Source organism: Gossypium hirsutum, chromosome D10 (genome assembly GCF_007990345.1).
Source record: "Gossypium hirsutum isolate 1008001.06 chromosome D10, Gossypium_hirsutum_v2.1, whole genome shotgun sequence".
NCBI classification, from domain to species: Eukaryota; Viridiplantae; Streptophyta; class Magnoliopsida; order Malvales; family Malvaceae; genus Gossypium; species Gossypium hirsutum.
In genome coordinates this window covers 2,350,655-2,363,680 of record NC_053446.1, presented here as the reverse complement: position 1 = coordinate 2,363,680, position 13,026 = coordinate 2,350,655, and the positions used below count along the sequence as shown (strand labels likewise).

The following is a 13,026-nucleotide window of genomic DNA, read 5'->3' as shown; positions in this document are numbered from 1 at the left end:
TAGGAAATACTCTCTCGAGCCATATAACAGGAAACTCATGTGAGCAATGTAACAGGAAGTTTATCCGGTCTACAACAGGAAACTCATAAGAGTTTGAAACAGAAAGCTCATGTGAGCTTAACAGGTAACTCCGAAGAGCTATTATCAGGAAGTTTCAGATAGCCATATATCAGAAAGTTCAAGCAAGCCATATCAGGAAGCTCATTAAGAGCCTTATATCGGGACGCTCATAAAGAGCTGCAGTATGTCTGCAATATATGTAGGATCAATACCGATCATATAACAGGACGCTCACAAAGAGCTACGGTATGTCCGCAACATATGCAAGATTAATACCGATCGAGATGCTCGCAGGAACCATGTAACAGGATGTTTGAGAAGGCTTATAACAGGATGCTCTTTCGAGCTATGGTGTGTTCGCAACATATGCAGGACCACAACCAATACGGAAATCCTGTATCCATCAAATTTCATTTATTCAAACGGGATTTATTACTCATCGGGCATTATTAAACATGTAATCAATTTCATATTTTCATAACATTTATACAATTCACATATACACAACATTTATACACAACATTTAATTCAAACATATAAATATACACAAATTAGTGACACGAACTTACCTCGACACTTGCTCGTATATAGAAATCTACTAATCCGACATTTTTTCTTTTCTTCGATCTAACTCCTTATTTGATCTTTTCGGATCTATATAAATGAATTTAACATCAATTTAATACATTTCATATTCAATTCAATCCAATTTACATCTTAGGCAAAAGTACCATTTTGCCCCCACACTTTTGATAAATTCCAATTTCGTCCCTATGCTCGAAAAATGAAATTCATGCAATTTAATCCTTATTCCAAGCCTAACCTGTAATAGCCCGATTTTGGGTCTAGTCGGAATAGTGGTTTCGGGACCACAAATTCGACGAAGAAAAATGTAACTGCCTGAATTTTCAGGGATGTCGGAACGGTGATTCGAGATCACTAAATCCGACAAATGAGTATAAAATATTATTAATTTAGTGAGTATAAGTTAAATGTGAAGTTACGAAAATTTTTGAAATAGTGAATAGTGCACTAGAAATAAATATTAAAATAATTAGAATCAAAAACGAGGTATCGAGACCTCAGAGATTTTAAAATGAGCCATAAATATTTTTATAAATATTTATGAAGTGTTAAAAAGTTAGTAATAAAGTTTCGTTAAGAAATTTTAAAGTTTCGATAATTAATTGAACAAAAAGGACTAAATTGTAACAAATGCAAAATTATGGGAAATGATTAAATAGCTTAAATGATAAAAGGAAGAGGACTTAAAAGGTAAATAGACCAAATGTATATTTGGGCTGGACGGCAAAGGCATGAAATCAACAAGAAAGTAAGGAGAATTAAGGGTAAAATTGGAATATTACAAAATTACTTAATAAAGCTAGGATCAAAGTGGAATTATCTAGATTTCTCTTTATTTTTCTCCATTCCCATTAGCTAAAACACCATAGAAGGGTTTTCTTAAGCTGGTTTTTCATATTTTTACTGCAAGTAAGTTCAATTCTTGATTATTTCTTGAAATTGTGTGTTTTTGTGACTTTTACAACTAGGCCCACTTGTTGAATTCATTAGTTTTTAATTCTATGAAAGAAGTTGAAAGTTGCTATGAAAATGTGCTGGAAGTATATGATGATTTAGCATGGAGTTAGAGCTTTAAATTGTTTATATGCTGATTTTATTAAAAGAATTGAATAGAAAGTTAATGTTTGAGACTTAATAGTAAAAGAGTTTGAAGTTAGGGTTTTATGAGGAAATTCTGAATTTCAATAGTTATGAGTAACTTATAATGTCTAGGTAAAGTACTAATTGAGAAAAATTAGCTTAATTGAGGGGTTAATTGAGCAATGACTGAATTGTATGAACTGTGAAATTTGGGGCAAAATGGAAATCAACATTTTGCACTAAAACAGTTTTGGACAGCAGCAGTAGTTTAACTTTGAAAAATCACCAAAAATTGTGGGAATCGAATTAGAGAATTAATAAAATATGAAATTAAATCTTATTGAGTCTAGTTTCTCATAGAAAAAACGGTGTAAGTAACGAAATTGTAAATTATGAGATATAATAAATTTTGTGAGACAAGGTAAGAATGATTTCGGGTTCCCCTGTTCTAACTTTGGAAAATCATCAAAAATTTAAGAAAAATAATTAGGGGCTTAAATTTATATATTTAAAATCCTGAATGAGTCTATTTTTAAGAAAAACAAACGGAAACATCATCTAAATCTTGTACGAGGAGATAATTAATTTTTAGTGAAGAAGGGTCGGAACTGTCTAACAGTGAAACAGGGGAGAATTTAAAGAATAAATTGTACTTATTGACTAAGCCAAAAATTATAAAACTTTTGTGGTAAAAATATATAAGAGTCTAGTTTTTGGGAAAATTAATGGATCTTAATTTGGAGTTTCGTAACTCAAGATATAAATAATTTAGTAACTCTGACTCGGATAGATAGCTTTGAATTTACTTATAAGTAAATAGTAAAAATATAGTTAATGTTATTTAAGCGTGTTATATACATTAAGGATGTGGAATGAATAGGAGAAGGAGGAAAATTGGAAAATATATGAATGACTTGTGTATAAATCGGTCATATATTCGATCATAATCGATAAATGTTGAATTAGAAATGATGTAATGTTTTATTTCAAATAGTTACTATGAGATTGATGATGATCTGATTTTAGCTAAATTAAAAGCTAAAACGATATTTTCATTGCAAAATTAAGAATTTCATAAATGTGTTAATGAATGGCATAATCGATAAACGTTGAGTTAAATGGTAAATACGTATTAATATTGAACTTAATGATATTGAATTGTATGCGAAGTAAATGGAAATTTCTATTGCTAGTGATATGATTTGAATTAAAAGAATTATTGTGATATTGAAATGTATATTGGATTGAGAAATTGATTTGAATTGTGAAATGAGAAATTATGAATTGAATGAAATGGAAATGAAACATTGAATTGTTAAGATTTGTGAATTGCATGAATATAAATCGGGTCTCGTAGGCCCTATTTATTATGAATATAATATTTAGAGGATATATTGTGAAGAATTATAAAAGCATGTTAAAAATTTGAAAGTTTTAATTTAGATGAAATTTTATAATACGGTTAAATACGTTTACAAGTGTATGTGTTCTGGTAATGCCTCGTACCCTATTCCGGCGACGGATACAGGTAAGGGGTGTTACATAACCAAATTTTTCATATAACATTTACAGCCCATGTACTTCACAAAATTCAAAAATTTTCCATGAATTTTACATCTTTTCAATTTAGACCTAAAATCACAATATTCCCCAAAAGCAAAATTTTGTAGTTTAGAGGGACTAAGGTCATTGCTTGCTCCTTATTGCCACCTCTATGTATAATAACAAATTTATCCCTTGATGTTTATATATTATGTATAAATGTTGCATGCTAAATTTATTAAATTATGACCAAATTGACAAAATGTGTAAATATTACGAGCTAAATTTGTTAAATCAATATCAAATTGACATAATGTGCAAACTTTGAGGGCCAAAATTGTTTGTTATATCAATAAAAATATGTACAATTAAGGAAAAACATTAATGTTGTAAGGAATTGTCCTTAGTAGCTCACTTTCAAAATTGATAGAGATTTAATTACTCTGATTATTTTATAGAGGCCAATTTGCTCAATATCAAAATTGAGAGAGACTAAAAAGATCTTTTTTACTGAAAAAATTATAAACTTTACAACTAAGGTTAAAATTGTAACATGTGCCACATTTTTACATACATTTAATTTTTATTTTTATTTTACCATATGCTACACCCACATATTACTTTTTTAACCAAGATAGTTGATAGAGTTTAATAAATTTTATGTTTGAAATTGTTTTTCTTAATAATAAAAATGAATACCCGATATCATTGCAAATATTATTTTCAGTTAGAGGTATTTATGAGTCGGGTTAGGTTGCATTTAGATCGGGCTTAAGTATGATATTAACATACTTTATATTTACCTAAGTTCGGCCCAACCTGAAATATGAGCTTAGCTTTTTGTCTAAACTTGTCCATATTGATAAATGGCCAACCCAAATTCACCTATATATTTTTTAATTTTTTTAAAAAAAACTATATATTTAATTTAATTTAATTTAATAATTTTATATATTTTTATTCATTAGTTTCATATATAATCATTTTAATTTTTTTAATGTTTATATCATAGTAGTATTATATATTACTGTAAATTTAATTTTTTGTGTTATAAATTACAAAAAATATATAAAAACAACATAATATAAAACATGATATACTTGAAAAACAAATCAGGCCAAGCTCAGGCCTTGAATGTTCATATTTTAATCAGATCTAATTTTTTCACTCAAGTCTATTTTTTAAATCTAACATTTTTATTTAAACTCTCTTAAATTTCAGAAGAGTTATCGAACCTGAACGAGTAACACAACCCATTAACAGGATATGTTCTTGGCCGTATAAAACAAATAATGACGCATTCTTTACTGTGGCGGCCTGACGGCCTCCCACCTCCTAAAGCCATATAACGTGTGTTGACCAAACAACATAAAACGTGGAATGGTAACTGATGACTTTGAAGATTTTAAGGAATAAAAAGAAATTGTTGTTTGTTTTAAAAATATATTATAATATTTATCATAATAATCTTCTAGTTAAAGTAATATTTTTTTAAAGAAAAATTGACAAAACATGTTATAAAAGGCATGAAAACTTAATGTCAAAATGATGTTTGCTTAAGGCTTGATTTCAGCTCCTTAATCTTAGCTAATTACTAATTGATTATGGCATGTTTTATTTTATCAACATTTTTCATGCTTATCATCATAATAATCACTAGATTAATGCTTAATCCTTAGCATGCATGCGACACGTTGTTGACGTAGGTTAAGTATATGACATGGAAATTACATCGTAAGTTTCAAATGGAAATAACATGGAAATTACATTTTTTTTTGTACATTTAAAAAGTAAAAGATAGGAGAACATGTATAATATTTGTCCGAAGAAATGTCAATATGTATATGTCACATCATCACATGTTGAAAATAACTTACTTTTTTTTTACGATTCCATGTCACTTTTTGTTGTTATAATAAAGAATAGAACAAGAAATGGAACAAGGTAGTGTTGAGTAATATTTTCTCGTATATTATTTATGGGAGTATTTGGATATTAATACATGTTGTTGCAGATGTTATTATAGCTCATGATAAGACCTCACTATTTTGTCTTGACTCCATTGCTTCTAGCACTGACATTATTTGTCCCTAATGCTGACATTCTCTGCGGACTCCAAGTCTGCTGGACACATGTCTATGGAGCACGTGGAGCTTTTTGTTCCTAGGGCTGACGACCTGAGCGGGCTTCGTACCTGCTGGACACGTGTCCGGGTGACTACGCGTTCCTTAGGTATAGGCGAATTGAGACTGTGGCGAGCTGGATCTGCAAGCTTACATCGCTAGCTAGGCCTGCGAACTTACATCACGAGCTGGGCCTGTGAACTTACCTCGTCGTCCACTCATGGTTCACCTTGCGTCCAATCTTCTAGCAGGACTTATCCAGGTCATGGATTGGTGATCACTGACGTATAACAGGTAGTATAACAAAATAGTAAGGAGAGCCAAAAGATCAACACATTTAGATTGTTAACGTAGTTCAAAGAATGATTATTTACTCAACTATTAACTAGATACAATTGTTGATTTGGCATAATGCCTAGAACTATCTATAGTCCTTCACCAACCCATAAATAGGAGGATAATGCGTTTCAACGCACTCAAACCTACACCCTCCTAAATTGACAACAATATCCATACCAATCGAGTTAAACTCAATCAACGAATACAAGATAATTAAATACTCAAAAACAAAACAGTAGCTATATGAGTCAAAAATTCCAACTCATTAAATAACTTTGATTGTCCCAAAAATGTTGTTTTCTTGACGTTATAATAGAAAATGAAACAACAGGGTATAACATCAAAGCTCTTAACACATGTTTGAAAAAAGTGACATCAAATGAAAAAGAATGTCTTGAAACAACAATTACACATTTCAAAATGTAAAACAACTAAAAATAATTTACCAAAAATCATAGCATCGAAGCCTTCCATAAAATTTTACCAATTTTATTTAGTTATCATCTCTTTAATGATTAACATTACATTAATAAAACATTGTTAGTGTTGATACCTAAAGTGGATAGTCCAGAGTCTATGGGTCAATTTCAGCTAATTCATCCAATGAGAACATGTAAAATAAGAGAGATAGATGACCATCAAGATTGACATTAAGAAACTTTTTGGGAATTTATTGAGGATTCACTCCATAAAATTAGTATTCCCTTTCAGATTACATAAGTGATTATGATGTTGATTATACAATTTCTCTATAATGGAGCCACAACCCTAAGTGTATAATGGAGACCCTTCATCTCCGTAGTTGTTTGTGCTGGGAATGAAGAGATTGGAGCATAATATCTCTAAAGCTATGGAGGAAAAGAGCCGGAAACTGATCACTTCGACTAGAAATGGCCTACATATTTGTTTAGTCTACATAATTCTTAGGAACCGCAATAAAATTATTGATCGTATGACTAAAATTATTTAATGTTAGATAATCCAAGAACTATTTAATGATGATGTTGCTATTATGTCCAACCAATGTCAGCCATTTTTACCAAAAAAAAAAAAAACCGCAGCGGCTTAACTTTCTTTTTTCCTCGAAGCCATTTCATGACTTTACAAAAAGACACAAAACCCAATCCTTGTGGATGAGAATTAAATGGAAAAGTCAAATCAATTTGATGTTTCCATTTCATTTTGTCGATATATTTTTACACCAAAATCCAATAAACCCCTTCCTATATTTAACATAAAATGCCTCACAACCACAATGTTTTTTAGTAGACCCATTTTTGGGCCAGCCCGACTTGCCAAAAAACCCGTTTTTCTATTTTAAAATAATAGAATATTAAAAATACATTTTTAGTTGCTATTTTATATTTTTATAATTAAATTTTAATTTTAAAATACTTTTATTATTATTTAAATTGAATTCAGGTCTAGTTAAGTCGAAATGCAAAAATCATTGTCTAATTCCGACTCAAGTCGAGCTGGATAAACTACCCGACCTTTGGATAGTTCTATCCATAATCTTACCAGACTCATAAAAATTCCAACCATCCTAAATATATATATATGTTTAAATTAACTTATGACGTAAAAAGAAACCAAGAGAAAAAATTGAGCTAAGAAAAGTTATGGCTTAATATGATATAAAGTGAGCCATGGGAGATCCCACTTAGATTGTGGTAATATAAATCGTAAGGTAGAGTGCAAGGTTTGAGTTGAGACTAGAGGTGATCATGGGCCGGGCGGTCTGGCCCGACGGCCAGCCTGAAATATCGGAGGGTTCGGGTAAAAATATAGGCCCGAAATATGAGTTTGGGCAAAAAACAAGGCCCGCTTAGAAAATGGGTCAGGCCTCGGGCATCACTTTTTTGGCCCGGGCCCAGCCCGGCCCGAATATAATAAATATATTTTTTAAAAAAATTTTAATTTTAAAATATTTTTAAAATACTTTTTTATTTTTTAATTTTTAAAATAAATTTTTGGTGCTTATTAAAAAAATGAGCCGGGTCCGGGCCTAGGATGCGGGCCGAAATTTTTTTTAGGCCCGGCCCATGATCACCTCTAGTTGAGACGATAAACAATTCTCCATCATTTATACGAGATCAAACATCAAGTTCTTGCACAGAGCAATGGCAAATGATAAATCCATTAAATTTTGATAGGGGAGAGTTTCAGCCGCACAATAATTCAAATATACTTAGATTTATTTTGAGATGAAAGATTTTTTTATGGACCCGAGTAAAGTTATAAGTAAATCAATTGGGTCGATATATTTTATCTAAATTATCAATAACTTAACAATAAAATTTTAATAGTATCATATTTTAAATAAAATTTTAATATATGAAAAGCTAATTTAGAATAAATTTTAATATTGGGATTAAAATGAATTTTATACACTAGCACATATAATTGCTTCGGCTAGCTGTAAAAATTGCTTGGTTGAGAATAAATTGGGGTATGGAATCTCCTTTAAATTTGACAGTCATACATGCTTTTACCAGCACCAAAAAGTGATGAGAGACTAGATGCTTCTTCACTATATCTTTCAACCTCTAGACTCTTCCACAATCGTCTTGTAAAATTGAGCAGTGACAGATTTTGATATAGGGGAAGAATGTGCTACAAGTGATGGGGAAGGAGAGTGGAGGAAACCACGCTCATGAAATGCGATGCTACTATTGAGTAATGACAAAGAAATTATATAGTGGGCAACAACATAATGGTTACAGGGAAGTTATATCCATGTAACACATTTGGCAAGGAGAGTGCAAGTGCACCTATTTGTTCAACGAGGCGAGGAATAAGCACTTGTGCTCTAAATAAAGGTTAGGAAGTGAACTTCTTAACAACCTATGTATCTAAACTTTGGACTCATGCTCTCAAAGATATTTCTACAATGGAGCAAACCCAAGAATCATACTGACCTACCTAAGCTTAGCTCCTCAACTTTCCGAAATAAGAAACTTTGTTTCCAATGTTAGCTCCGTGGTCTTTTCAATATAAAATGTTAAAAGAAAATGCATGTTAAGAAGTGACCTTACTTGCAATGTTACCCAATGCAAGTAAAGGTGTTCAAGGCCTAAATTCGGATTGGGTCAAATTTAAACATGATTTAATACGTTTTATGTTTGCTCAAGCTCAAACCCACTCGTATTTGTAGATGACTAATCCAAGTCTATTTTAAGCATCCATACTTTTTAAATTTTTTTAAAAAAATTGTATTACTTTTAAGTTAATGTTTAATAATTTTATATATTTTTTATTTATTAAAATTTATATTTAGGTATTTTAAATTTTTTAATATGTACATTATAATTTAGTTTTAATGTACTATAAATTATATGATATATATATAAAAAAAAAAACATCATATACGCATAAAACCTAGCCTGGCCTTAGAATGTAAAGTTCGGTATAGATATAATTTTTTATTCAAACGTATTTTTTTATCTAATATTTTTCTTCAAACATTTTTAAGTTTCGAATAAATCTTCAAACGTAGACAGATAGTCTCACCGACGAATATATCCATCTGAAGTTTGAACAAGTGTCTACGTATATTTCTATAATCACACATAATATTTGAATATTTGAGATTAATATTTAACTGGTCAATAATTTAAATAAATATAGTGACAGTGATATTTTGAAATATGAAAGCAATACGGTCCAATTATTAAATACAGGCAAATGGAAACAATTTTTATTTATCAATGAGTCAATCTCACAATTGTATTTTTGTTACATTGGGACATCCCACACCTAATCCCAAAGATATTGTTCTTAAATTCATTTTAGTCCAACATTCCATTTTTTTTTTTAAATTCTAATCCAATTATTAACATTTCCAACTGGACGCGTTTTCTGATAATTAGCCATGACTAAATGCAGAATATGACCAAATACATAAAAGAAGAAAAAAATTCAAAATTAAAATATGGGATTTTAAATTTGTTTTATGGCCAATATTTTAATTTTCCTGCCCAAAAGAAAAGAAGGAAAAATAATGACAATTTCATGTGTATGACAGTAAAAGGACACAACATGATGCATTGCCTACCAATGAATTTTCATTCACTCTCACATGAATGTAGCATAGGGTACAAATAAAGAAAGCATTGAAAACCAACCTTTTCTTTTCTTTTTCTTTTTTAATTACAATTTGGTCACAATTAAGATTCATGTGAACTTAGGTTTAAGCATAGATGAAGCATTACTTTGAAGGTGCACGGGACCGAGCTTTTGAATCCGATGAAGAAGCCCTTTCTTATGGTCTTGGCAAGTTAGGTTCGGTACCGAATTCAGGGTTCCATCTTGATTAAACGATGACTCGAATTGTTCCAACACTTTTACTATCTGCCAGAACTCTGGCCTTTTTTCTGCGTGTAATGACCAACATTGCTCGACTAATGCTCGCATGGCAGGCGGACAGTCTCCCGGGACTACCGGTCTCAAATTCTGAGCAAAAAAATGGATTCTGATATCAGAATTTGCAGATACCAAATGCAACAAAATCATGCATAAAGATGGTTTTAATGTCGATTAAAGCTCGAGCCGTTGCATGTGACCGATAAACAATCATGCCCTGTCTTATGCAGAATGATTACAATCTCTGGGTTGACTGAGCATGATTAGGGCAGGTGTTTGGAATCTAAACACGGAATCTCGATAGTACGAAGGAGAATGAGGTTTAGAAACATACCTTGTTCACAACTGCAAATGCAGCTTGGATAGGATTCATATCCTCGTACGGGATCGTACCGGCTACCATTTCCCACAAGATTAGTCCAAAGCTGTAAACATCCACTTTCCGTCCATACGGTTTCCTTTTGATCATCTCAGGTGCCATCCATCGATAAGTCCCCGGATCATCTGCTAATAGATCACAATGTGCCTCCTCACAAGCTATACCGAAATCAGCAATTTTCAAGTGGAATTCCTCGTCGATAAGGATGTTTTCAGGCTTAAGATCACGATGAATGACTCCTTGAGAATGAATGTATTCCATTCCACGAGCAACTTCGAGAGCAATAGCAATTATCTTTTGCAAAGGAAGGGACTTGTGATCAAGCTTGTGTAAATATGCCCTTAACGAACCCTCCGATAAATATTCCGTTATAACACAATAAACCGGTGGCTTTCTGCATGCTGCTACAAACTAGTTATCGGATCAAAACATAAAGTGAGAACCAAAACCTTACGATAAAAATTTTAAGCTATGGCATGATAAAAATTTCAATTACCTTTATAATGTTCCTATGGTAGAGCCTGGATAAAAGAGTAACCTCTCTATTGAACTGTTTCTCTAATCGAACAGCCAAATCTCCATTGTCGGCATCGTCCAGTACCCTAATAATCTTAACCGCAACAGCTTCCTCTTTATATATCCCGTGATAAAGCCGACTATGAGCACCATGTGCAAATCTAAGCCCAAGAAACAACTGTGAAAGATCAACAGTATGTTCATCAGCTGCATCAGCAGAGTTAACCCTTCCACCAGCATAATCAAAATACTTGGTCCAAGAAGCCTCCTTCCTAAACTTCGACTTATCTGAAACTCTCGGTGAGCCTGAGTTCCTAAGAGGACTCGAATTCGACCCTTTCTTTTCGTGCAAATGGGATTCCTTATGGAAAAACCTTCCCATCCTCCGCTTATCAGATTCTTTCCTATGAGGATGTGGAGTCGAGAACCTCCTCCTCTCAGACCTTGCTTCTTTAAACGTATCAGACAAAACTGTTTGCGGGACCGGAGAAACAGATCGTTGCTTGTTCGTGACCGGATTCCGCTGAATCAACGGATCGATGTGATCGGATTTTGGATTAGAAGGTTTAGACCCTAAAGTCCTCTCTTGGTTTGTATCTAATTGTAGGTTGAAAGGTAAAGATACCAATCTAGATGAATCCAACCTATGACAAACTGTATGAGAAAAATTTGTTCTTCTAATCCATGAATTAGCCTCTTCTGCCATTTTTTTTCTCCCTTTATATCTAAAAAAGACGTTACCCCCTGTATCTTCCTCCTTAAAAAAGCTGAAATAATATGATGCTAAACAACATAAAATTAGCTTAAAATTTTGGTTTCATTGAAATCAAGAAACCAATCAAAGCTATAAACAACCATCAAGAAGGAAAATCTGGCTGGCCTTAATCTATTCTCCATCAAAAGAAAAAAAAGATGATTAGTCACTTGAAATGAAACCCAACAAACCAAAAAAAAAAAAAAACAAGAAAATCCCTTTCTTCAACCTTTGATTTTCAAAGGACCAAACTTTTCTTTTAATTTTTTTTTAATCCCTTTAGGCTTCAAATGTCAAAATACCACCTTCCGTGAATGCCTGGAAAATCCCACACAAGCAACCAAATAAACAAGTCATTCATCAAAAAAAAAAAAAAAGTGTATACTACACTTTATGAACACCCATTAACCACAGAGGAAAAAAATATCATTTATGTCAAAATCATTACAAAAAAGAAAAAAAAACCCAGATTGAAATATTGAAAAAATTCAAAGTACATTACAATACCCAAAAAAAAAGCATCAAAAGGCAATAACTTTACCATGAAGCTAAGAAATGCATGGCTAATCAACGGAAGGTGGCAAAAAAAAAATGTCCTCCTTTTGTTTTCTCTCTTCTTTGTTGCTATAAAAGCAAAGATGAGATCTTTTGTGGGTAAAAACTAAATAAGAACAAAGTAAAAACTAAAAACAAAAACCAAAAAATAGTAAAAGAAAATTAAAAAATCTAAGAATTTCCCTGTAAAAAACAAGTTTGATATTGTATACGTATCGTATACGGGTATGGCTGAAGGACCGTAGATTCCGTGGACCCAATGTTAAGGATTACAACAATAAATATATATATATAATAATAATAAAGCCGGGCACAGTAAGGGAGGTGATAGTGGAGTTCTTGGGCCCACGAAAAAGTATAAAAAGTCAATAAAGGACAGCTTTCGATTTTCTTTTAATAAAAAAACTGTGTTAATTTATTTTTATAAAATTAAGGCTTTATTTAACATTTAATTTTCTATTTTTTAAAATTTTTAACCAAATTGATACTTAAATTAACAATTTGTTCAAATTTATCCTAGACCTGTTCATGAGTTGAGCTATCAGTTCAGGCCAGAAGACCCGTCTGAAATTTGAGAGGGTTTAGATAAAATATTAAGCCCGAAAAATGGGTTTGGATGAAAAATTTAGACTAGTTTAAAATATGACTTGGGATCAAGCTTGAACATTCAAAACTTGGTCCAGCTCATTTTTTAAGTTTATAATACTTTATAGTATGTTATTTTTATA

The 13,026-nt window shown here is 31.7% G+C and overlaps 1 protein-coding gene across 2 annotated transcripts; it reads right to left on the bottom strand.

Annotated features, from left to right (window-relative positions):
* Positions 1 to 9,774: 9,774 nt before the first annotated feature.
* Positions 9,775 to 12,557, bottom strand: LOC107925224 (serine/threonine/tyrosine-protein kinase HT1). 2 transcript variants are annotated; one of them, XM_041102737.1, is made up of 5 exons: positions 12,285 to 12,456; positions 11,973 to 12,061; positions 10,970 to 11,875; positions 10,429 to 10,884; positions 9,775 to 10,184 (listed from the first exon to the last, which is right to left on the bottom strand). In XM_041102737.1, exons 3-5 carry the CDS (start codon positions 11,693 to 11,695, stop codon positions 9,906 to 9,908), a joined length of 1,461 nt encoding a protein of 486 aa, XP_040958671.1. In that variant the 5' UTR covers positions 11,696 to 11,875; positions 11,973 to 12,061; positions 12,285 to 12,456; the 3' UTR covers positions 9,775 to 9,905. The 2 variants fall into 2 exon arrangements, with proteins under 2 accessions (XP_040958671.1, XP_040958672.1); XM_041102738.1 differs by having other exon boundaries at positions 10,970 to 12,061; positions 12,285 to 12,557.
* Between the last annotated feature and the right edge of the window lie 469 nt (positions 12,558 to 13,026).